Source organism: Oncorhynchus mykiss, chromosome 13 (assembly GCF_057628025.1).
Source record: "Oncorhynchus mykiss isolate SJ-2025 chromosome 13, ASM5762802v1, whole genome shotgun sequence".
Classification (NCBI taxonomy): domain Eukaryota; kingdom Metazoa; phylum Chordata; class Actinopteri; order Salmoniformes; family Salmonidae; genus Oncorhynchus; species Oncorhynchus mykiss.
In genome coordinates, this window is record NC_143034.1 from 52,043,941 (window position 1) to 52,069,914 (window position 25,974).

General features: G+C 45.8%; 2 protein-coding genes across 2 annotated transcripts in view; one reads left to right on the forward strand and one right to left on the reverse strand.

Moving 5' to 3' along the window:
* Positions 1 to 544: 544 nt before the first annotated feature.
* Positions 545 to 10,542, reverse strand: LOC110486441 (ankyrin repeat and fibronectin type-III domain-containing protein 1-like). The gene is made up of 18 exons (XM_021558047.3): positions 10,295 to 10,542; positions 8,007 to 8,380; positions 7,549 to 7,804; positions 7,041 to 7,241; positions 6,785 to 6,898; positions 6,575 to 6,672; positions 6,307 to 6,397; positions 5,985 to 6,092; positions 5,626 to 5,725; positions 5,247 to 5,376; positions 5,015 to 5,134; positions 4,593 to 4,814; positions 4,323 to 4,489; positions 3,912 to 4,077; positions 3,542 to 3,704; positions 2,348 to 2,514; positions 2,044 to 2,242; positions 545 to 1,841 (listed from the first exon to the last, which is right to left on the reverse strand). The coding sequence occupies exons 2-18, from the start codon at positions 8,166 to 8,168 to the stop codon at positions 1,045 to 1,047; spliced, it is 3,261 nt and encodes a 1,086-aa protein (XP_021413722.3). The 5' UTR covers positions 8,169 to 8,380; positions 10,295 to 10,542; the 3' UTR covers positions 545 to 1,044.
* Positions 10,543 to 11,652: 1,110 nt separating this feature from the next.
* Positions 11,653 to 25,974, forward strand: part of mei1 (meiotic double-stranded break formation protein 1) — a 29,687-nt gene continuing 15,365 nt past the window's right edge. The window contains exons 1-19 of the mRNA XM_090196573.1: positions 11,653 to 12,114; positions 12,312 to 12,435; positions 12,523 to 12,573; positions 12,855 to 12,928; positions 13,713 to 13,818; positions 17,396 to 17,599; positions 17,733 to 17,902; positions 18,042 to 18,156; positions 18,241 to 18,357; positions 18,454 to 18,553; positions 19,023 to 19,157; positions 19,258 to 19,366; positions 19,493 to 19,584; positions 19,686 to 19,833; positions 19,932 to 20,043; positions 20,146 to 20,206; positions 22,296 to 22,393; positions 22,623 to 22,800; positions 23,520 to 23,670. Coding sequence (XP_090052699.1) covers positions 11,908 to 12,114; positions 12,312 to 12,435; positions 12,523 to 12,573; positions 12,855 to 12,928; positions 13,713 to 13,818; positions 17,396 to 17,599; positions 17,733 to 17,902; positions 18,042 to 18,156; positions 18,241 to 18,357; positions 18,454 to 18,553; positions 19,023 to 19,157; positions 19,258 to 19,366; positions 19,493 to 19,584; positions 19,686 to 19,833; positions 19,932 to 20,043; positions 20,146 to 20,206; positions 22,296 to 22,393; positions 22,623 to 22,800; positions 23,520 to 23,670 — 2,352 coding nt within the window. The 5' untranslated portion in view covers positions 11,653 to 11,907. The remainder of the gene's footprint in view (positions 12,115 to 12,311; positions 12,436 to 12,522; positions 12,574 to 12,854; positions 12,929 to 13,712; positions 13,819 to 17,395; positions 17,600 to 17,732; positions 17,903 to 18,041; positions 18,157 to 18,240; positions 18,358 to 18,453; positions 18,554 to 19,022; positions 19,158 to 19,257; positions 19,367 to 19,492; positions 19,585 to 19,685; positions 19,834 to 19,931; positions 20,044 to 20,145; positions 20,207 to 22,295; positions 22,394 to 22,622; positions 22,801 to 23,519; positions 23,671 to 25,974) is intronic.

Sequence of the window (25,974 nt, forward strand, 5' to 3'; positions counted from 1 at the left end):
CCTATTACCCTACCCAGTTCAAAGGCCCTTACATTTTTTGAATTTCCCATTCCCCTCTGAATGGCACAAATACACAATTCATGTCTCAATTGTCTCAAGACTTAAAAATCATTTTGTAACCTGTCTCCTCCCCTTCATCTACACTGATTGAAGTGGATTTAACAAATGACCTCAATAATGGATCATAGCTTCACCTGGATTCAGCTGGTCAGCATGTCATGGAAAGAGCAGGTGTTCTTAATGTTTTGTGCACTCAGTGTATAGTCCTGCGGTTGGGGATAATTTTTTGAGTATTTTAATTAGAAAAAAATCTAAGTAAGGTACTTAATTGTTACCCAGAAATGATTTGATATTGAGATAAAAACAACTGCATTGGACCTGTAATATTGGCATTTTGAATTGATATCCTCACACATATCCTCATCTTAATACCCAGTTGGCCTGTGTAACCTTCTCAAATACACACCCGTTTCTGAAAAGGATCATGTAAAAAAAAAAATACAACAAACTTTTTTCTTAGAAATAAAATGTGGAACAACACAAATACAGCTGAAAATATTTTTATTTTGTCATTTCATAAAGATAAACCATTCAACTGATTTTACTGTAGACTAGCTAGTTGTGTGTTCAAAGGACACAAGTGCAACAGGTTAATAGAGTGCAATACGGTGAAGAGTATTTTACATTGAACAAAAGAGAATAGCAGTTGTGGATATAGACAATCATACATCAATTCAGTTTAATACAAGTTGCAACAGGGAGACTTCTCGCGTACAGAAGCACAGAACATGTCTACCGGGCCTCTTGGAGACAGGCCCTTTATATCACCACTGGAACAACTACAGAGAGTCAGATAACGTGATGAGAAAACAACAAATGAATATCCCACCGTTTGCCACACAATATCCCACCGTTTGTTAGTTAAAGGCACTAAAAGCATATTAAGAATTTGTTGAGAATTGGTTGTCAAATTCTTAGAGAGGCACGATGAGTAAGTACAATGTATTTCGGTGTAACGTTCAGTTCTAATAATATCTGGATACATCAGGATGCCTGGTTAGAGTTCACCCACTTAACCTGGCTCCTGGCTGGCATGCTGCCCCCCCTGTTGCCAGCATGTACCATAGTGTCCTCTGTAGGTAAATCCCAGCTCTGGGCAGGTGTGGTCCTTACAATGGGAAGAGGGGCAGATGTGGCCAGCCTGTCTAAATGACCTGAGAACAGTGTATCTGCACAGGTTCTGTCTCCTAAACTAAGGCCTGCTGTCAGTGAGTTCGTATCATGATGCACATCAGAGAGGGAGCAACCCTTAGGTCCACTCTTCAAGTCAGAGTTTAGTCCAAAGAAAGCCTCGCTTTCACCGACTCCAAGACTTAAACTGTCAAACATATCCATCCTCCCAGGTACAGGGTCCTCCTCCCTCTCTTCATCTATCAGACTCAGTGTGGGGAAGATGATGTCCAGCTCTGGTAGAGGCGGGATCACATCACTGACAAAACTGTGAGGATACTCCAGTTCTCCACTGTAGGCAGCTGGCAGGTTCACAATGTCATGATCTGCCACTTCTGATTGGGCCATAATGTTATGATATACCACTTCTGATTGGGCCATAATGTTATGATATAACACTTCTGATTGGGCCACACTGTCGAACCCAACTCCTGACTGGTCCAGGCTGTTGAACGCCACAACAGGCTGTTGGGCACTGAGGTCCACGGGGTACCCCCCTTTGCTAGCCCCCTCAATTAAACCCACAGCCTTTTCATGGACCCCCGGGATACATATTGGCTCAGAGATCCCACTGCTGACACCAACGTCTGTAACAGTACAGGTAATGCTCTCTAGAGGCAGTGAGAGGAGAGGGCCAACAGAAAGGAGAGTTAGTTACATCAAACAGACAAAGGAAGTGACTGAATATCAAACTAAGGAATTAAGTGCATCACAATATAAAACAATTTTCTTCTCACCCCTGCCTGCTCTCTAATGCTCCAATCAAAGACAGTGCATAATGAATTAACTACATCTACTACATTAACAAGTCACCTGATATTTTATTTTGAGAGAGTATGCGCTGGGGCCAGACTCTGGTGGTAGGCCTGTCATCCTCCTCATCGTCTGGGCAGGCAGGTGGGTCTCCTCCCATGACCAGGCCCAGAGGTACCGCCCCCACCCACTGTTTAGAGCGGACACACTGCAGGACATCCATGATCCACCGGGCCTCACGCCACACCACCTCAAGACTCTAAACAGGGCAAAGGGACAGAGAGGCAAGGGGGCTCATTCCCTCTCATACACACATACTGTCCTCCTTTGATATCTATTTCATTACTCTCTATGGGTAGTCTACCTGTGAGAGCTGAGTGATGTGACCAAGGCGGTCTCTGGCCTCCTGCACCTCCTTCGTGTCCAGAGCTTCTCGCAAAGCCTGCTGGGACAGATGGGCGTCCAGCTCCAACCGAACCCAGACCTGACAGTACTGAGACAGGAAGTCTTGCTCGTACGTCCAGAAGTGCACTGTGAGACGGGAGGATTAGACAGAAAATAAAGAGAAAAATCTAAGCTCACCACCACTGACCGTTTACTCTGAGCCAAAACATAAATGGCATGACATCTTATATTCTCTATGTTGTCCATGAACCTTTCCCTCAACGTCAATAAGACCAAGGAGCTAATCGTGGACTACAGGAAATGGGGGGCGAGCACGCCCCGAGACAGGGCTGCAGTGTAGCAGGTCGAGATCTTTAAGTTCCTCGGTGTCCAAATCACTAAGGACTTCAAATGGTCCACACACACACACAAACAGTCGTGAAGAAGGCACGACAGAGCCTCTTGCCCCCCAGGAGGTTGAAATCCTCAAAACGTTCTACAACTGTACTATTGAGAGCATCTTAACTGGCTGCATCACTGCTTGGTATGGCAACTGCACCGACGTCGACCACATGGCACTACAAAGGGTGGTGTGGACAGCCCAGAACATCACTGGGGTTGAGCTCCCTGCCACCCAGGACCTCTAAATCAGGTGGTGTGAAAGGAAGGCCCAGAAAAATGTTAAAGACTCCAGCCACCCCATAGACTGTTCTCTCTACTTCCGCACGGCAAGCACACATGCACACACTTCATTTGCTCACACACACACATAACATGCACATACATTCATACTAACTCTACACACGCGCACACACTCACATACAATCATCAAATACACTGCTGCTACTCTGTTTATCATATATCCCGATGCCTAGTCACCTTACCCCTATACATATCTAACCCTCCCACTCAGGTATCCCTGCACATTGTAAATGTGGTATTGGCACTGATCCTAGAACTGATCCTGTATATAGCTTACTTACTTTCTCATATTCTTCTTATTTCTATTTCTGTGTTTTTGTTCTACTTTACTTTTTATTACTTTTTTTATACTAATACTGATATTGATTACTGCATTGTTGGGAAAGAGCAAACAAGAAAGACATTTTACTGTACTTGTGCGTGTGACACTAAATACTCGAAACTTAAACCCAACCCTGGCACCAATACATACCCAGCTCAAAGATCTGCAGTGGCATTGTGAGGCCTGGTTCCTTGGTGCCCACTAGGGGCCAGTAGCTAGAACTGAAGTCTTCACTAGGGGGCAGTAGGAGCAGCATGGACATCTTATCCCCAAACTGCAGCAGCTCCCGAGTGTACACACCGTACTGATACGCCTGTAGGAGAGGAGAGCAGGGAGAAAGAAGTGATGATCAGAGGATGAGGAGAAGAGGTGAAGAACATCGAGAGAGAGAAAAATAAAAAATAAAATAATAGAGAGAGAAGACAAGAGGAGGTAAGAGAGGTGTATCACAAGATACAGTATAACATTCAAATGAGATCTAAAAGCATGTGAGTTGGAGAGTAAGTGAAACCATGGTTACCCTGTAGAGGGGGATGTTGAGCTTTGTCAACAGGAGAGTGACAGCGGCCCTGAGTGACCTCACAAACTCCCCCAGCCCAGAGATGTCCATCGAGGTCTCATCCTCACCCTCTGTGTCCTCATTGGCTGTTAACATGTTGTGGCTTTGTAACCACGCCCATTCATCGCTAAAAGAAAAATGCAGCCCAAGACACATCACAAGGAACTATCATTAGCAATGATCTCATTTGACCAGTCAGTAATCCTTAAAAACACTAGAAAAACATTGAGGACACACTTCATTCTAAGTATCATACCGTATTCCATTCATCATCAGCTATACCAGGTCAGAACAGTTTAAAAGTCAGTCTGTATGTGGTAGTGCATACTGAACTCAGTGGTAAGCTCAGTTGTAGTATGTTAGCTGTGTTACCGGGACACATGGGGATTGTGGCGCATTCTGGCGTGGCATAGCAGGTTGGGCAGCCTCTGGGGCACTAGAACCCTGATCTGCTCCACTGTGCTGCACAGCTTCAAGATGCCCACGTACAGGCCAGGCTGGGCCCACTGGACACTGCGTCTGTGGAAGGACACTTTCTCCTGGTGAGGGACACAGAGAAAGGCATTGTTGTATTAGCACAATAAGAAGCCTTACTACTGTGTATAAACACGAGCACACAGTGTTCCAGCCAGGAAGGGTCACCTTGAGCTGCTCTGTGAGGGTGTCCATGGCAGTAGGCTCTGGGAGTAGAGGGGTCCTGCTCCGGATCTTCTCCAACCAGGCCAGGGGGACCCAGTGGAGAGGGAGGTCTGGGGGTTTTGTGTGGGCCGCACAATCCTTAACTGTCACCAGCAGGACATTACCCTGCCTGTCCTTCAGAGGCTCATAGTACACCTGCCCCAAGTCTACTGTCCCCAGAGAGGACTGCAGAGAGAGGCAGGGAAGGAGAGAGGGAGAAAAGTATGAAATATTTTAATAGAAATAGTGAAAAGGAAAGCAAACGAGAAACAGGCAGTGAAAGAGAAAGCTCACAGAAAATGTTGTCTCTTCATCTTTGCTAGGTGCTTGATTGATGAGAAGGCCATGTACAGTGACCTATCAGTATACATTATCCTTTTTTTCACCTGTAGTTGTGCTACAGCCTGCAAGATATTGTGCCTGTTCTGAAGTAGTGATGAAGAGGAGGAGAGAGCGGAGGAGAGGGCCTGCTGGAGCCAGGGCACCTGTTGCCACGCACAGGACAACTGTAAGAAAGAGAGAGAGGGATAGAAAGATAGAAAATAGACAATGTAACTTTGGAACATATATTTCATACCGGTATACCTACCAAAGTATTTAATTAGATTGACAGCTAACCTTGGCAAACCAAAGGAAGTCCTGAGAGATGGAGGTGGAGCAGCACTGGATCTCCACCAATGGGAGCTGGTCATCTGCTGTGACCAGGATGTTTTCCTTTCTGTAGAACACAGTTGCCAGGTATACACCCCTAACAATGAGACAAAGAGGAAGAACAGAGGAGAGAATAAGATTAGTTTCATCCTAACGAGGGAAGACAGAAGAAAACTGAATAGAGAGGTAGGTGCAATAAAGAGAGGGCAGAAAGGGACACTTGTTTGAAGAGTAGGGGATGTACTGAGGGAACAAAGACAGAGTGGGATCTTTCTCTAAATGTAACCATGGGAGAGGTTAGTGGCAGAGATACATAGTTGTTGGGTGAGGAGCACTGCTATCTCACCTCTGTAGGAGACGGACAAACTTGGTGGCAGACTGGAAGAGCAGCTTCAGGCTGCGAGACATAGACAGGCGCTTACTGGGGCTCTGGGGCTTGCAGCTCTCTATGGGCCACAGGACAAAGGAATGAGACATTCAGACATGGAGGACCATGTGAAAGAGCCAGAGTATTATTTTGAGTGACTGATACTGTTTACTTTCTCGTGTATTATACAGGTGTATATAAAAAAAATATATATACAAAAAATTAATGTACAAGGATGTTAATTTTACACAAATCATTTGAATAGTATATTAATTCCCCTTGTATGAGAGGCAGAACTGAGATGCGGTATCTATGTTATGGTTCAAGAAGTACACTACCTATACAGTATCCCTTGTAGTGTGGCTCTCTGGTCTGCTCCAACAGTCTCCTGGCTAGAGCCTCCTTGTTCCTGCTTGGAGTTTTCACTCCCATACACTCCCTCCAGCCTGCAGAGGGAGACACAGCCCACCAGCGTTCACTGATACTCATTGTGGAGTCATATGATCCAAGGTCAGCTGTTTTCTTCAAATGGCTGAGATTGGTATTTGGGGAGCTGATTCTTGATCTGTGATTAGGGTCAACTTCTACGCAGAGCATTGATGACAATATAGAATATCGGAAAGCTCTTTTGTCTGGCTGTCTGCAGTTCCATTTACTCACTGGAGGGGGCAGCACTGACTGGGCTGGAGCTCTGAGCCGGGCCCCATCCCTTCACATTGTAGGCGGTCACTCTCACAAAGTAGTGCATTCCCTAAGAGACCAATACATTATCATCATGACTTAACCTTACGAACAGGCAGACCAGGGCAAATAACTTTACATTGTAGTTGTTAATTTATGCAGGTAACTGAGAGAGTTGAGGTTAAGTGCCTCCTAGCCTCAGGGTGTCCTGGTTCAGGAGATGTGACCGGGTTCGCGTGTCTCTTACTGTCTTGAGTCCTGTGATGCTGTGGACGGGGGTCTTAGTGTCGATCACTTGGGCTGAGCCAAGTATACTCTTGAAGTTGGCAGAGGTGCTCCATTCCACTGTAGGAGGTGACAGGAAGAGAGACACGGATGTATCTATGATATTGAGGACTGAGTGGTGATTGTAATAGTGATTAGAGCCAATGTTAGAGTTAGAGTAGGAGAACCCCACCTCTGTAGCAGGTGATCAATCCAGTGGTGATACCGGTTGGCTCTCGAATGGACACAAACAGGGAAGAGGCACTGGTCACAAACAGTGACACGCTACTGGGTGGGCCAGGGAGGTCTAGAGGATACAGAGAGATGGAGAGACACGCAGACAGTAAACACAGACTTGGAACCAAAAGTACATAACATAAACAAATCAATGAGACTGGCTTGCGTGCATCATACTTGTCCTTCATCACCCCTGACCCCTAGCCTCTGACCTGTGTGGTGGAAGCTCTCCCTCATCCTGCAGTACAGCTGCTGCCGCAGAGTCCAGAGGTGGAGCTGCCTCTGTATGTCGGCCTGCACATGTGGCCCCGCCCCTGCTCCACCCAGTAGCTCCTCCCTTCTGTCCTCCACCTGCCTGTCAGCCAACATCACCAGGGCATCCAGCTTGCACAACCACTCCGCTGGAAGACACACTGAGAGAAAGGGAGGGAGGTAGGGAGAGAGAGAGAGAGAGAGAGAGAGAGGATAGAGAGTGGGAGAGAGAGATAATAAAAATGTTTTGCATTGTTTACACAGTGTGGGAACAAGATAGAGGGAAAGGGTGACAGGAATTATATCTGTAAACATTACATTTAAATATCACTCACTAGTAGTCATTACCCCAAAATAATAATGTCTTAATGTACTGGATGAACCATTGTTTGTGTGAAATGTGTACAACTGTTACTTGACCATCTCTTGATTGCACTGATTCAATCTACGTCACTGTGTAAGACTCACAGACGGGGTTGTGTCTGGCTCCTGCCTTGGTCAACACGTGCAGCAGAGGGGAGTTCTGGGTTAGAGCAGCCACGTCCAGAGGTACCAGGCCCTGCTCACTCACTCTGTTTACACCTTTCTCCCTCTCTCTTTCCCAGTCCTTCTCTTTCTTCTCTTTATCCCGTCCTCCTCCTCCGCCACACACTCTGTCCCTGAATAGCAGGCTCTGCACCGCCAGGGTGTCCTCATTCTCCACGGCCTCCCACAGGTTCTTATACTAATACAGGGGAAGTAGAGGGGGATTGAGTGAGAAATTAGAAACAGGCACATGGAGGGATACAGGGTAAGAGGGCATGGCAGAAAAATGCAGGAAGAAAATGTTACTTTAGATGATAGTATGGAACAACAATATTAGACAATTCTCAAAGATAAAACACCCAAAGTGATTCCATAATTCACTTTCTCTCAGGATGTCTTACTGTGTGAGGGGCCTTGCATGGATGTTTCGGCATGTCTGTCTCTCCGGAAAAAGAGGACTCTCCGCCCCTCAGCCTGACCGACAGGTTTCTGTAGATGCGTTTAGGCGAAACGGGACCCAGAGAGCGCCGCCGCTGTGGCGGGTTTCTCACCGACACAGACATACAATAGATGGCACACACACAATTGGTAGAGAGTGTGCACAGCAGGATACGGGAGTTACAGGGGACGAGGTTGGAACAAAAGAGAAGAAGGTGGATGGATGATGGAGAGGTCACAGAGAGACAGCGTGAAGAGAGGAACGGTACACGGGGGAGGGAGAGGGGGAAGAAGGGAGGATGAAGGGGGTTTGAAACAGGAAGAGGTCTTTAGAGGACTAGAATGGAGTGATACAGTAGGAATAAGATGGAGGGAAAAATAGATAGAAAAACAAAAAACAGAACAAAGTCAGTCTTACTGTCATCTTACCAGCCGTTAAAACGGTTGCAGAAATGTATCACTACTTAGGGGAACCTGGGTTGAGTTGAGCAGCACTGCGTGTTGGTGGATAAGTGGATCAAAGTTACAATGCCTGAGCAGAGCAGATGGAAAATGTCTCACGGAAGTTAGAATATCTCACTCTTCTCCCCTTTGTTCCTACTCTCTAGTCTAATGCCTTATGGCTTTTCTTCCTACTCAATGGAGTCTCTGCACAAAGCAATCCCACCATCAATCTAATGAACTGAGGAAAGGAAGTCTACAAAGTGCACGGTAAACGCTATTACACTGAGTGCTCCTGAGATCAAACATGTCATACATACGGAACCATTTATCTGCCCTCACATTTGCCTTTATCGTGTCTTACATTAGTGATGGATAATTGTCTATTCTTCTTCACCTCTTTTCAGACAGGAAAAACCAGCAGCATTGTATCATGCACCGTTCAGTCTTCATAATCCAGCTGCACACTTGCCTTCCAAAAGCCCCCTGACACTTTTTTGTTGCTTTGACCAAAATGCTCTCTTTCACTTTTATTTTCTATCCTCAGTCACTACACTCTCTTCCATCCTCTCCCTCTCTCTTCTGCCCTTTTCAACTCCTCAGCTTTCCACTTACTTCCATCTACATCATAGTGTTATTCAGACACAAAATGCATCCCTGGCAAGAGATGCCCCTACTCCATCTTTCTGTCAAAGCTTCTTTTCCCTCACCCATTTCCCCTCCTCCCTCATTCTAATGGAAATGAAAGCCACATTCAATCTTCATGTCTGACTGGTCATGTTCTGACTAACTAGGTTGTGTCTCCTAGAGAAAGTGAATTCTCCCTGATCTTGTATTGGTACTGTGGCACTTTGCTGTGGCCACGAAGGCACCTGGTGTCCCCAGCTTGCATTCTGTACCTTTTATATGCCCACATGTGACATAACAATCCCTCACTCCTCTTACCACCTGCATTGCCTTCTCATGCATAGGGAAAAGATAAGGGTGAGACCTCCTCACTGTTATTGGTAGATTCAGTTCTATTGTTTGTTCATTGTGCATTTCATCTCTTATGGAAAGTGCTGATCTGTATCTGTGAAACTGGTTCAGTGAAGGGATTAGTGTTTATGCTGCATGGAGGTGCCAACAGATACCAATCACTGGACAAAAAGACTTAATGTAAACAACAATTGACATTCAGTAATTAGAGTTGATATTGAAGCTTCTATGAAGTAGCATTGACATAATGCTATGCAGAGTGTCATTATTATAAATGTATTCCATTCTGTTGTGACTTTTTTGTAGGCCTAAGCATTTGCTTGATAACAGACAAAGCAATGTTTCACAGTAAGTCTATACATAAATATTATTTGACTCATTCCTGGCACCAGGAAGTGATGCTGTTACTCGAAAGAAACGAAATAATTGCGTGAACCAAATAAGGAAACGTTGGAAGATTTTGTATACATACAGATAATGAATAAAACATCCCTGAAACATTACACAAGCATCTGACAGCAGCCAAAGCGCAAATGCAACAGTTATGCCTATGTAATAAATACACAGTTGTTTAAGTTAATGAAAAGTTTAGAAAATGACCCAATTAGAATAGAATGCACAACATCATATTCAGCATGCACATCGCATACAAACGAATTTAAAAACAGTGGAAAATTACAAATGAGTTTAAAAATCATTTTTGTTATTTTATATATACCCTATTGCAATAATCCACTCGAATCCTATGGCTTCTGTAACAACCTGGTTGTGTGTTGTATTATGAATTATTAGGCAGGTAAATATGTTAGATTAAATGTATACAAGACAATACCTTCCGTAGATGTAAGCTCCTGCTTCCCCCTTGTCACATATTACACCACAAACACCACGAAAGCGTCAATTAAAAGTCAATAAATTAGTCCTAAAGTTACGATAGCAATCGGAATTCACTCATCCCTCTCAGTGCGGTTGATCCCCTTTTATGAATTTTCACTTCTCACGGTCAAGCGAACCTGCTGCTGGGACGCTCAACATACAATTTAGTACCTCACGCCCCTCCCATCTCTCCCTCTCTTTCTCTCTCTCCTTCACATATGCTGAGGCTTACATTCATGGACCAATTCAGAATGAACATTATTATACAGCTAGATAGATAAAGGTAGATAAAGTAGTGGCTCCATATCAAAAGGCTAATGTTAATAGATTCGTCAGTTACTTTGCATCAATAACCTAATTGGCAAATGTAAGTCTATTACTAAATGTGAAATAAGTAGCTAATACAATGATAAAATGTTATTGTGAACCCGTTCTACAGAACCATCCATGTATTACATTCTGAAGGCTCTTATTTTTTGCCTCCACATTAGTCACTCAGTCTTTTTTGGCTGGTGGTCACAGACCTATGGTGTCTCTAAGCAACGTCAGTCTTGTCTGTCACTTCGACAGGAAGCTGAGCATCACACAGACTGAGACACACACTGTGACATGATTCAGAGCAACAGCCCATGGGCCCTATGTATGAAGATGAATGGTGATATGAACATCTGAAGAAATGCAGACCCCAGCTTCAAAGACCTTGGCCTGTGCAGATCAGAGCCCTCAGATCAAAGCAAATGAGAGATTGTGATTTTGTTGTAGGTCCAAACCCCCTCTTCCATCAACTTAACAGGAGTCAGATCACTAACTCGCTCTGGTCCAGGGAGTTACGTGCGGCCGAGCCTGCCATTATGACAGGCCACCAGCAGTGCAGTGGGCTTGGGTTGGACAAAAACTTATTTTATTCCTGGCTTCAATACTGCCACAGGCAATGCACTTGTTTTTGGTCGCAGGTTCAAATTCGGCTTGAAATAAAGATACATATTTCTGTAGCAGTCCAAATATCAGGGTAGCCTAGTGTTTAGAGCGTTGGACTAGTAACCGGAAGGTTGCAAGTTCAAACCCCCGAGCTGACAAGGTACAAATCTGTCGTTCTGCCTGTTAACCCACTGTTCCTAGGCCGTCATTGAAAATAAGAATTTGTTCTTAACTGACTTGTCTGGTTAAATAAAGGTAAAAAAATAATAATAATAATAAAAAATAAAAATTGGTTGAGCCAGAAATGAGCCTTGCTGTCACATGATTCACTATTGACAGTTTTGCCGCGAACATCAGTAGCTAGTTAACTACATGACTTTCTTTAGAGAAGGTTAAATCTCTGACTTCTCTAGCTACTTGGCTAGACTTGATAGCTTTGTTTGTAATAACATTATTTAGTGGCAGTTAGTTATTTAAGACAACGTTAACCTATTCATTTTGACCCATTATCTGGCAGTTTAAATAAAACGAGTAAATTATCTCCGGTGACAGTCGGCTAGCTAAGCTAAAGTTAGCTAAAGTTAGCGAGCATCCGCGGTAGGAAAGGCAAGAAGGTAGGTTACAATACATTTACTTTAGATACATTGAAATATGACCAGTTACACAATAAAACAAACCATTCTGGTCTGCATTGATTTTCAGGGTGAAATGACGAGCGTGGACGTGATTTATGAAAATATTCACTTCAGGCACGATCCGAAATGGTCTGTTCGTGTTCGCATGGGTCACCCGGACCAGGGCGGCTTGATGATCTGCGTCGCTTGTGTCATTGAGATGATGGAAAGCAACAACGTTGCGGTATGATATCTAAATATTCAACATGTTTTATTAACCACATATTGGTATTTCTGCTACAACAGCTAACATGAGCTGCCATCAACCCTTATTATGCACTTGGCTACACCTGTGGTTCCATCATTTGAGTGTCCAGGGTATCTTGAAAGGCGCAAATAAAATGTATTATCATTATAATGACATCTCTTGCCCTTCAATAGTCTGTGAGAAAGTCTGTGGCGCTGTCAGGGATCAGTGGGATCCTGAAGAGCTGTCCTGGGGCTCTGAAGGAGCTGCTACTGCAGGACCACAGGGTCTGTCTGCATTTCACAGCATCTTTACTGGGTAAGAAAGATACACACACGCACACACACACAATCAAACAAAGCCTTGCTTTATCGCTACCATTATTCGACTCTGTTTTCGGTACAGGGATGCTTCACACAGTAGAGGACCCTGCCACTCTGGAGCAGGCCATACAGGGTAAGAGGAAAGCTTAAATGGCCTGATTATACACACGGCCGCTTGAGAATGCTCACTCTTTACTGACTAAATCGTAATATCTTTGTACTATTGTCTCAACTTGTACCTCATGTCAGCACATTCTATAACATGACCAGGTTCATTGGCTCTCCTAGTCTGGGTTAAAGAGAGATATAGGTTGTTGAGTGCCTCAGCAGAATTGTTAATTCGAGTGTTGTTGGTTATGGAACCCCCCCCCCCCCCCCCCCCCCCTCTCTCTCTCTCTGTGTGTCTTGGTTCAGTGCTGGTTCAGCTGCTCTTGGAGTTACAGAGTGAACAGTATGTGTGCTACATCCTGGATGAGATAGACACACAAGTGAGTATCACTGTCTCTCTGTTCCAAATTCACTCAGAAACAAAGAGACAGGAATAAATGCCAGATAGAATCTCATGCCTACCCATCGTTTGTACACTAAGCCTGTCGATAGACTTGGATTTTCCACCGTTTTGGTCATCACTTTATTGGCTTTGTCTGTTAATATTAACATGTTTCTCTCAGTCCAACACTCTCGGTCCAACACTCCGTGCTTCTACACCTGCATTGCTTGCTGTTTGGGATTTTAGGCTGGGTTTCTGTACAGCACTTTGAGATATCAGCTGATGTAAGAAGGGCTATATAAATACATTTGATTTGATTTGGATTTGATCTTTACACCAGCAGATGACTGGGTCTAGTACCAGAGAGACACACACACACACACATCAGTTGGGTAAAGCCAGCTTGTTTGGTAAACAGTTGAAATGTTGGCTCTGTAGTCTGTGTTGTTGTGTCACCTTGGGAAACAGTAGAAACTCTAGAGTAAGCAGCAGGTGGTAGGGCTGACTGTAGGGTTGACTGGGGATGATAACAGCGGGCTGAGGTGTGGACAAGTCCTCTCACACTACTAGGAAGAAACTTGATTAGATTCAAACGATGGAATAAAGAAGTTGGTGCACCTTTGTTACTGGAGGGAATGGAAGGGTTGTGGACTAGCTGTCATTGACAGACGGACAGGAAGGAAGTCATACTGTATTCTAGGAATGGATTGAATTGGTTGGTATGAATTTAGACACAAAAGTGTGTGAAAATGATTGTAGAACTTCCTCTGTCCCATGTCCAGCTGTGTGACCAGTCCAGTGTGAGGGGTTTCCTGCCCACCTTCACCTTCTTGGGGAAGCTGGTAGATGCTGTTCCTTCCCTGCCACAGAGCCTGGCCTCCAGCCATGGTGAGACTGTGTTCCACACCTCCACCATCTCTCACCAAGCTCACATTAAAATGCTCTTCATCTCCTTTGTGCTACCTATTGAGTGTTTACCTTCGATCACCCTCAATGCGTTCTCTGCCATATTTATTTTAGCACCATTACCTGTGTAATGACCAGGTACTTGGTCCATTAGTCATTTGTATCTTAACTTAGGTCAAGTGGGGCTGGCATATTATTGAGAGGTTTTAGCCTGTGTGGTGGTGAGCTGTGTGTGTTATTGTGAATTTGGTTTTATAGTTTGGCCACCAGCCAGAGTTGCTGAAAAACAGCACTACTACTTTGACTGCCTGTCTGCCTGCCTCCTGCTGTCTGCCTCCTGCTGTCTGCCTCCTGCTATAGCCAATGTTTGCAATAATGATGAAAAGGGAACATTAATTGGACTGCGTGTCTGTGCCTTGCTCGTATTTGATATGCTGCCTATATAGCTGCATGTATAACTCCCCACTTGAGTTTTGCATTGGGGCAAAAAACAATCTGCATTTTAACCACATACAAGGCCCTCTAACTGCTATTTAGTCTCTCTGTGATAATGTTAGTTGCCTACGGCATGAGTAAGCTACCTACAGCTGTTCCACGTCTGGGCACCCGAACGATCTAGGCAGCCGAGCTCGTATCCCGACCGGTAACCAGAGTCTGAAAATGGGCGAGTTCATTTTCATCACCCAGTGCCCCGGATGCTTATGTTTGCAATACTGTGACAACAGACCTCAAGTTTGTACAAACATGTTGAACATGTATTTTTTGTGCAACATGTAAATAGCTGTATGTAGCCTAATTCCCACCCTGAAAAAAGTAAATGAAATTGTGCTTATGCTTAATAACCTGCTGGGGTATGGAATGCAATAGTTGTAACATGTCGACCATGTCTTCTGTGTACAACGTTCATTGGAGATCAAGGGGGCGGGGGAAGCAGCAGCAGAGCACTGAGCAGCAGCCAATCAAGGGGGGGGGAGCGGCAGTGAGCGGAGCACTGAGCAACAGCTACGTAGGTAGCAGAGTGGGCAGCAGCTACAAACAGTTGAAGTCAGAAGTTTACATACACTTAGGTTGGAGTCATTAACTTGTTACCACTCCACAAATTTCTTGTTAACAAACTATAGATTTAGCAAGTCGGTTAGGACATCTACTTTGGGCATGACACACGTCATTTTTCCAACAATTGTTTACATACATATTATTTCACTTATAATTCACTGTATCACAATTCCAGTGGGTCAGAAGTTTACATACTCTAAGTTGACGGTGCCTTTAAACAGCTTTTACATTCCAGAAAATGTCATTGCTCTAGAAGCTTCTGATAGGCCAATTGACATCATTTGAGTCAGTTGGAGGTGTACCTGTGGATGTATTTCAAGGCCTACGTTCAAACTCAGTGCCTCTGCTTGACATCATGGGAAAATCAAAAGAAATCAGCCAAGACCTCAGAAAAAAAAAAGAAAAAAATGGTAGACCTCCACAAGTCTGGTTCATCCTTGGGAGCAATTTCCAAATGCCTGAAGGTACCACGTTCATCTGTACAACAATAGTATGCAAGTATAAACACCATGGGACTATGCAGCCATCATACCGCTCAGGAAGGAGATGCATTCTGTCTCCTAGAGATGAATGTACCTTGGTTCGAAATGTGCAAATCAATCCCAGAATAACAGCAAAGGACCTTGTGATGATGCTGGAGGAAACCGGTACAAAGGTATCTATATCCACAGTAAAACAAGTCCTATATCGACATAACCTGAAAGGCCGCTCAGCAAGGAAGAAGCCACTGCTCCAAAACCGCTGCAGGAGGGACTGGTGCACTTCACAAAATAGATGGTATCATGAGGAAAGAAAATTATGTGGATATATTGAAGCAACATCTCAAGACATCAGTGAGGAAGTGAAAGCTTGGTCTCAAATGGGTCTTCCAAATGGACAATGACCCCAAGCATACTTTCAATGTTGTGGCAAAATGGCTTAAGGACATCACAGTCAAGGTATTGGAGTGGCCATCACAAAGCCCTGACCTCAATCCTATAGAACATTTGTGGGCAGAACTGAAAAGGTGTGTGCGAGCAAGGAGGCCTACAAACCTGACTCAGTTACACCAGCTCTGTCTGGAGGAATGGGCCAAAATTCACCCAACTTATTGTGGGAAGCTTGTGGAAGGCTACCCAAAACGTTTGATCCAAGTTAAACAATTTAAAGGCAATGCTACCAAATACTAATTGAGTGTATGTAAACTTCTGACCCACTGGGAATGTGATGAAAGAAATAAAAGCAGAAAAACCATTCTCTACTATTATTCTGACATTTCACATTCTTAAAATGAAGTGGTGATCCTAACTGACCTAAGACATGGAATTTTTACTAGGATTAAATGTCAAGAATTGTGGAAAAACTGAGTTAAATGTATTTGGCTAAGGTGTATGTAAACTTCCGACAGAAATCTCTTTATGTTTTGCCACAAAACTTTTCCAGAAAATCCGGAACCGCAGCCTCTTCGTAATAGTTTTGTGTGTGTGGACATTCACTGTTTTACTATTTTGTCTAAGCAGCGCGGTGTCATGAGTCCATGTGGATTGCCACTATTGACGGTGCCTGCCTGCCTGTCAGCGAGCTCACGCCTCCCAGCTGATACACAGGCACTGAGGCCCTGAATAGAGAGGGAGAGAGAGAGTACAGTAGAGGGGGAGAAACTATTCAGCACAGAGAACTCAACTCACAAATAGTAGCCACAGCTTGTTTTTAATCATCTGTCGAATTGATGTCATTATTTTCCTTTACATTACTTTGCATAGTGTTGAAATGCACAGGCAGACGTGTTTTCTCCCTCCTTTCTCTCCTCCCGTTTGTATTGTGATGTAGCCAGACCTGGTTGGAGCCGGGAGGCTCTCCTGGCTGGCTGCCTCTGGAGTCTGACGGGCCTCTAACTCTCAGGCTGGCTGGCTTGTATGAGCAGCTCAAGCTGGCTGCGTCAAAGTTAAACAAACTCAATTCAACAGGGTGTCTGACTGAGTCTGGTGTGTAGTATCAGCATGCCATGCTTTATACACACAACGGTCTGTTCACCGCTACTCTCAGCCAAGAGTGTAGCTGGGGTTTAGTTCCTGCTTTGTTCACTGTTTGTTTTCTCACCCATCGGTCATCGCCCTTATGTTCTGTCTGTCTCTGCCTTATTGTGTGTATGTGTCTGTCTCATTTCCTCTCCCCCCACCTCCCTTTTTTCATTCTCTCCCTCTCTCCCCTCCTCGCTCCCCCTCCCTCTCTCCCCTCCTTGCTCCCCCTCCCTCTCTCCCCTCCTTGCTCCCCCTCCCTCTCTCCCCTCCTCGCTCCCTCTCCCTCTCTCCCCTCCTCGCTCCCTCTCTCCCCTCCTCGCTCCCTCTCTCCCCTCCTCGCTCTCTCTCTCCCCTCCTCGCTCTCTCTCTCCCCTCCTCGCTCTCTCTCTCCCCTCCTCGCTCTCTCTCTCCCCTCCTCGCTCCCTCTCTCTCTCTCTCGCTCCCTCTCTCTCTCTCTCGCTCCCTCTCTCTCTCTCTCTCACTCTCTCTCTCTCTCGCCCCAGTGCCCCTGTTGGAGCGGTTGTGCTCCACGCTGCTCTACCCAGACGAGAGTCTGAAGGCCTCAGTCTTCTACGTGTGGCAGAGGGTGTGGGGGGCGGGGGGAGCGGCCCAGTCCCTGCCCTCCCCCCTCAGAGACAGGGTGTGTGTGCTGCTGATGCAGACCCTGTCCCACGCCTGCTCCTCTCAGCTCACCATCAACTGCCTGGGTGAGAACCATCATATTGTAAGGGGGAGGTGCTTATTACCATATAATAAGCGGTAGTATCATATATGTGCATGTAACCTAACATTTAGCATGAATCAGTGAATATGGAAGTGTGTTTTCTGTTTGTGCGTCAGGCTTCCTGAAGCAGCTGCTGAAGCTGGGTGAGGTGGTGTCTGTGCTGATGAACAGCCCCTGTGAGCAGATCCGGTCTGATCTGGATCAGAGCCTGGACCAGGACCAAGAGGCCCAGTCCAGCACCCACCTCTCCCTGGAGCGCTGCTCACTGCCACTCATACTCAAAAAGGTTTTCACCAATCTACCACCATCTTTTGTTAAAATGTGATAGCAGCAGTAGAAGATGTCTTTGACTGATTACATTGAGTGTCTAAAAAACGGCAGTGTTTGAAGACACTGTCATGACGACTAATGTGTGTGTGTTGTAGCTGTTGCTGTGTGGGGATGAGACATTGCAGGTGGCCAGTGCTCAGTGTATGGCTGCTATTCTGGTCCACTCCCCCAGCCAGTACTGTGCTTCCTTCATCCAGGCAGACGTACCCGGTGAGAGAACTTGTTTGAATGTCTGAGACGCCACTCTGTGAGCGTATCTTTCTCTCCTGTGTCTCATCATTCTCTCTCTCCCAGAGTTTCTGTTTGAGCGTCTGAACAGTGGCAGTGAGGTGCTGCTGTGGTCCGTCTACAGCTGTCTGCTGCTGCTCACTGAGGACCCGCTCTTCTTCTCTCAGTGTCACTCTGTCTACGGTGAGAGAAAGAGGACATACACACACACTCACAGTATGGCATCATAGAATTACTGAGCAAGACGTAAAAGTCACAGTGTGTGTGTGTGTGTGTCAGGTATTGAGTCTCTGGTACGCAGTCTGAAGGAGGCCCTGAGGCTGACTAACGTGGAGGTGCAGAGACAGGGCCTGCTGCTGCTCACAGAGATACTGGAGAGGTGAGGCATCAGGTCTGTCTATCTCATACATAACAGCAGAGAGGTGAGACATCAGGTCTGTCTACCTCATGCATAACAGCTGGTCTATTTGACATTTTGTGAATGTATCGCAATTTGTCCTTTACGTTCAGTGAAAGTGACAAGACTGGTCTCAGTGCTGAACAAGCACTAGAGAAAGGTGTGAGAGAGAGGGGTAATTTGACCTCATTCACAGTATCTCGTATTTTAAAATGTATTTTTATTTAACTAGGCAAGTCAGTTAAAAACAAATTGTTATTTACAATGACGGCCTACAGCCGTGGGTTGTTCTGAGGATTTTCCAGGTTCCTCTGGGCTGTCCAGCGTTGTTGTGGCAACAGCCTGCCTGACCACATCTCTAATGGTGCCGTGTGGCTGACATCAGAACATCACTGTGGAGCGCTGTGACAGAGAGGTCACAGCTGTTTATTATCGGTGTGTCTCTCTCCAGGCAGCCTGCGGGGGTGCGTCTGTTCCCCAGCGCTCCAGGGTTTGTGGCCGTGGCAGAGTCAGTGCTCTCTGGAGTCTGCTCCCCCAGTCTGCAGGTGGCAACACAGGCAGCCCACGCTGCCACCGCCCTCCTCAGGTACACAGACAGACGGATGGACGGACGGACGCGTGCTGGCTGTGAGCACCACAAACATGAGCTAAATGTTGTTTTCTCTCTGTACTGTGTGTCTCTGTAGGGTGAACCACCAGTCCAGCCCAGTACAGTACAAACAGCTGGAGAAGCTGGTGGAACACATTATTGCTCGGTGCACTGAGCTGCCCTTACCTGCCTCCTCACGGTGCCGAGTGAGTCAGTCTCTGTTCACCTTTGTGTGTCAGCAAGGGGGGGGGGGGGGGGGGGAACTCCACTTCACTTCAGGAAACACCATTGGAAAGGTTTCTTGACTGTGTCCCTGTTACTCTCTCTTCCAGGTGAGCCTCAGAGGAGATGAGCCCAGCAGCCAGGCCTCGAGAGCGGGAGGGTTTCTACTCCAGGCCCTGGTCTGTTTCCATGCCGCCTGCACGTCAGTGAGGCAGAATGCAATTGTTGCAGTCACCGATAACATTTACCCCCCGCCCCACCCCCCTATTTCCAGTGTGTTTAATGTGTGTCTGTGTGTTCCAGGCTAGTGGAGCAGTGTTCGTCTGAGCCTGGCCTGAAGGAGAATGTGTTCACAGCTCCGTCCAAGCAGGTTCAGGGTCAGGACCCGCTGGAGTCCCTGTGTCTGTGTCTGCTACACTGCTGTGACACTGTTTGCATCCCCACCGTCACAGTGAGCCCCGCCCCCAGCACACACACGTTCATGCACCATGTGTGTACACATTCACACACTGTGTGTGTGTGTGTGTGTGTGTGTGTGTGTGTGTGTAGAGGCATTGTGAGCTCGCCCCCAGCGCCCAGATGCTCCAGCACTTCTTCTCCATCCTGTCGTACCAGTTCTCCCTTCTACCCTCCCTCATGCCCCTCTTCGCTGCCAAACTAGGTGAGGCATGTTGTCCAGGGGTAGGGGGATCATTGTTTTCCTCACCCCCAGGTAAAATGACCCATGTCTCCTCCTCCATTCTTCTTCCTCTCTTCTTTCCAGCATCCTCTGGTTTCTTCAGGCTGGCTCTGGAGCACAAAGCTGTCCTCTGTGCAGGAAACCGGTAACAGGAGAACCTGAGAACACACACACACACACACACAGACCACTATCACCCCCCCCCAGACAGACAATTGCTAATGGCTCTGTTATAGTGTGGACTTGTTATTGAGTGAACCCAGTAAAAGTGCCCAGGAAAGTGAGAGGTGACACACAGAAGCTTCTTTCACGTCACTTGGTTTCAGTCTGGCCATGAAAGCTCTTCTCTCATCGGTGGATCAGTCTTGTCTGTTTTGTGTGCAGACGAAGAGCAAGCTCACAGGCCAGGCTGGCTATGTGGTTGTGCTATGAGCTGTAATGAAACTGAGTCCAAAGTGCATTTGGATATTTTTTTTTAACTCAATTGAAATGCTAAGTCAGAACATTTACTGCACACAGGAGTAGGTTTGATACCATTATTATATACAGTGGGGAGAACAAGTATTTGATACACTGCCGATTTTGCAGGTTTTCCTACTTACAAAGCATGTAGAGGTCTGTCATTTTTATCATAGGTACACTTCAACTGTGAGAGACGGAATCTAAAACAAAAATACAGAAAATCACATTGTATGATTTTTAAGCAAATATTTTGAATTTTATTACATGACATAAGTATTTGATCACCTACCAACCAGTAAGAATTCCAGCTCTCACAGACCTGTTAGTTTTTCTTTAAGAATCCCTCCTGTTCTCCACTCATTACCTGTATTAACTGCACCTGTTTGAACTCGTTACCTGTATAAAAGACACCTGTCCACACACTCAATCAAACAGACTCCAACCTCTCCACAAAGGCCAATACCAGAAGGCTGTGTAAGGACATCAGGGATAAAATTGTAGACCTGCACAAGGCTGGGATGGGCTACAGGACAATAGGCAAGCAGCTTGGTGAGAAGGCAACAACTGTTGGTGCAATTATTAGAAAATGGAAGAAGTTCAAGATGACGGTCAATCACCCTCGGTCCGGGGCTCCATGCAAGTTCTCACCTCGTGGGGCATAAATGATCATGAGGAAGGTGAGGGATCAGCCCAGAACTACACGGCAGGACCTGGTCAATGACCTGAAGAGAGCTGGGACCACAGTCTCAAAGAAAACCATTAGTAACACACTACGCCGTCATGGATTAAAATCCTGCAGCGCACGCAAGGTCCCCCTGCTCAAGCCAGCGCATGTCCAGGCCCGTCTGAAGTTTGCCAATGACCATCTGGATGATCCAGAGGAGGAATGGGAGAAGGTCATGTGGTCTGATGAGACAAAAATAGAGCCTTTTGGTCTAAACTCCACTCGCCGTGTTTGGAGGAAGAAGAAGGATGAGTACAACCCCAAGAACACCATACCAACTGTGAAGCATGGAAAAGCATCATTCTTTGGGGATGATTTTCTGCAAAGGGGACAGGTCGACTGCACCGTATTGAGAGGATGGATGGGGCCATATATCGCGAGATCTTGGCCAACAACCTCTTTCCATCAATAAGAGCATTGAAGATGGGTCGTGGCTGGTTCTTCCAGCATGACAACGACCCGAAACACACAGCCAGGGCAACTAAGGAGTGGCTCCGTAAGAAGCATCTCAAGGTCCTGGAGTGGCCTAGCCAGTCTCCAGACCTGAACCCAATAGAAAATCTTTGGAGGGAGCTGAAAGTCCGTATTGCCCAGCGACAGCCCCGAAACCTGAAGGATCTGGAGAAGGTCTGTATGGAGGAGTGGGCCAAAATCCCTGCTGCAGTGTGTGCAAACCTGTTCAAGAACTACAGGAAACGTATGATCTCTGTAATTGCAAACAAAGGTTTCTGTACCAAATATTAAGTTCTGCTTTTCTGATGAATCAAATACTTATGTCATGCAATAAAATGCTAATTAATTACTTAAAAATCATACAATGTGATTTTCTGGATTTTTTTGGTTTAGATTCTCTCTCACATTTGAAGTGTACCTATGCTAAAAATGACGTACCTCTACATGCTTTGTAAGTAGGAAAACCTCCCAAATCGGCAGTGTATCAAATACTTTCTCCCCACTGTATAGTGTATAAAAGACAACATCTATCTTTCTTAGTTGTCCCTCCCTCTCTTTTTTTCACACTCACTCACTCTTTTTCATCTCACGGTAGAAACCCAGCTCTGAATGCAGCCTGCTGTGGTTTTCTGCAGAGGCTCAGTGTGTCTCTTCTGTCCCAACCAGACCCTGCAGCCAGCATCCTCCCACAAGGTACTGACACAACACATTAGCCACGAAAAACACAGTAGCATTAAGGTTTCACGTCACAGTAAAGCTCTTTGGTAGCACTTAAAGTCTGTGGAGAAGGCCTTTGGACTTTATTATGCCGGGTAACGTGGGGTTCTGTTTGTGACTGTGATGCAATTCAATAATGAACAGGTCTACTGAGAGCTGGTGTCAGGGTTCTCTCTCTCTCTGTGTGTGTGTGTGTGTTCCCCAGACTGTGAGGAGATAGAGGCTGTGTTGAGGTCCAGCCTGCCCTCTCTGTGTTGTCGTGTGTGTGAGTGGCCCTCTCTGCTGTGTGAGTCCCCAGGGCCCCAATGTGACCCTGCCGGCCCCAGGGCCACTCAGTACTGTCTGCTCACATTGCTGCACCTGGCCCTGCAGCATGGAGACAGGTACTTGGGGACATGTATACACTGGCTCAGTTGTATGGTTATTAACGACACGGCATTGCTTTGAAAGATGTCTGTTTACTGCGGCCAGTGATTTACATAGCATGGGAGGGTTATGTATGTGTGTCTATACACTGAGTGTACAAAACATTAGGAACACCTGCTCGTTCCATGACATAGCTTCACCTGGATTCACCTGGTCAGTCTATCATCCCTTATTGATGTCACTTGTTAAATCCACTTCTATTAGTGTAGATGAAGGGGAGGAGACAGGTTACAGAAGGATTTGTAAGCCTTGACATATGGATTGTGTATGTGAGCCATTCAGAGGTTCAAAGGGCGAGACAAAAGATTTAAGTGCCTTTGAATGGGTATGGTAGTAGGTGCCAAGTGCCCTGGTTTGAATGTGTCAAGAGTCAACAGTTTCCCGTGTTTGTCAAGGATGGTCCACTACCAAAAGGACATCCAGCCAATTTGACACAACTGTGGGAAGCATTGGAGTCAACATGGGCCAGCATCCCTGTAGAACGCTTTCAACCCCTTGTAGAGTCCATGCCCCGATGAATTGAGGCTGTTCTGAAAAAAGGGTGCAACCCAATATTAGGATGGTGTTCATAATGTTTTGTACAATACAATTTACTTCCTGTACCTATCACCGTACCACCAATCGCTGTGTGTGTGCTCGTGCACCATAACACTTTGTGTGTGTGTGTGTGTACCAGGCTGCTCCCTGACTCCAAGGTGTTCTCCTGTGTGGTGACTCTGCTCTGCTCGGTGCAGGAGCAGGGAGACTCGGCCCTGCCTCCCTGTGTGCTCAGGTCTGCCCTCTACCTGCTGTCTGTCACACAGGACAAGAGCCCCGACCTGGACTGGGTAAGTCAACTCATTTCAATAGGATGATAATAGTGGGCTGCTGGCGCTCTAACAACATGTAATACATTGCAGAAGGGTTGTTCATTCCTTGGAGTATTTAACTGAAGTTGTAGTCTATGAAATAGAATCCCACTTCGGTGCAAAAGGCTCCAACTAACACTCTTCATTCTTGGAACTCGGTTATGGAGTTACATCAACTATATGTGCCTTTCTTTTTGAAAGCTGGTTATTAATGATACCGAAAGAGAGAGAGTTTTCCCTTTTATGTCCACAACAGTGCTAACACAACTCTAGTCCTCAACCCTTTTATGTCCACAACAGTGCTAACACAACTCTAGTCCTCAACCCTTTTATGTCCACAACAGTGCTAACACAACTCTAGTCCTCAACCCTTTTATGTCCACAACAGTGCTAACACAACTCTAGTCCTCAACCCTTTGATGCGTAAGATCACGTATTTGTGATCGTTGATGAGTGCTCCCTGTACGATCTCAAATATGTGATTGGAACAGTAGCAACAGAACGTATGACGCAACAAACGCATCTTAACGGCATTGTCCTCTGAACAGCATCTAAATATTTTATGGTACTGATGGAAAATAAACGTCTTAAACTTTATTCCTCAATTTGACCTTTTTATTGTAAAAGATGAATGCGAACTTCATCATCCAATCATCACACGGAACACATCCACAGCCAAACTCATTCCATAAGCCAGTCTAAATGACAGGTTGTGCTGATGTACCACATCTCTGGTGAGCACAAGAGACTAATGTAATGTTGTTTAGAAAATAAATGCGTGTCAACTAAGCTGACAGCAGCTAAATTCTTTATGATGGCAGCCATGTTTTTTATGTTTGACTTGGCAAAAACTCCCTAATCCCAGAATGCCATTCACTATAAGACACAAAGTCAAAGATGGCTGCGCTCATTGCCTGAAAAATATGAACTTAGTTTAGCCACTTTTCAGCATATTACAAATCGTAAAGGTACTTGTTACAGTATATACAAGAACCGGAGCACATGACTTGACAAGCCGTTTACTGTTTTTGACAAATCACAAAGTAAATAAAATGTTTTCACCTCACAGATCATCACACCAAATACAAGCCTACTGCCTAGCCTAACTGTAGAGCGAAAGCTAAATAGGGATGAAACCATTTTAGGGCAGTTTGTCGGGGGGGTTAATTTCATTTATGGGGGGTTTTCAAGTCCATGGGAGTAGAAATGGGGGGATAGTATTGTGGGGGGATATGATGCAGGAAATATTACTATGTGTAAGAACCGACGCTGGAGTCGAGAAGCAGGTACAGGGAGTCAAACATTTAATGAGTAACAGACAAGACAGAAACAGCTTCAGCTCACGAGTAACAAAACAACATAGGAACGTTAATGTGGAAGCGAGGAACAGAGCTGGGGGACAGACAGATATAGGGAAGGAAATAACAGGTGATTGAGTCCAAATGATCGCTGATGCGCGTGACGAGGGAATTAGGTGGCCGTAATGATGGTGGCAGGAGTGTGTAATGCTGGGAAGCCCAGCGCCCTCGAGCACCAGGGGGGAAGAGCGGGAGCAAGCGTGACAGTACCCGGCGTCCCACCTGGGTGAGCCTCATGGGCCGGCCGAGGCACGGGCGCTGTACAAGCCGGCTGGGTGGAAAAACCTTGACGAACCGGTAGAGGTGGCGAGCCGGCCGAGGCGTGGGAGCCTGGCGAGCCCGGCCGAGGCGTGGGAGCCTGGCAAAAATCAGAAAGCATGATTTGTCACCAGTACTTGAAAATGTGAATAAAACAGTAACTACATTATGATCCATACATACATATGGTGTGCTACAGCAGAAACAACAACAAGATATGCAGATAAGCCACTTATCTGCAGATAAGCCACTTATGAAGGCAATGCCTTCATAAGCAACCATGAAGGCAATGCGGGCGCCAGCCAGAAAATGTGCTGGAGGGAAACGTTTGTGCAAGCAAGGCCTGTTCTGAGTAGAGATGCGCAATGTCTTCATACTTGATCTGGGGAAACGCTTGGGCTCTCGTTGAAGAGAGAAGTTTGTCCGCTCAGTAAAGCCTCAAACGTAAATTGTCCTCAGCCGTGAAATGGGCTAGTTATTGTGCAAATTAACAAGGAGGCGGAACACACCTCAATTCAAACTGTTAGAAAATAAAACTTGTTAGAAAATAATTTGAAATTGACTAGTTGAAACATAGCCTATATATAATTAGCAGGCAGCGTGCCTTGTTTTGAGGGCAGCGCGGGTAACTGTCCTGTTGCGTAACAATCACATGGAGCAGTGCAAG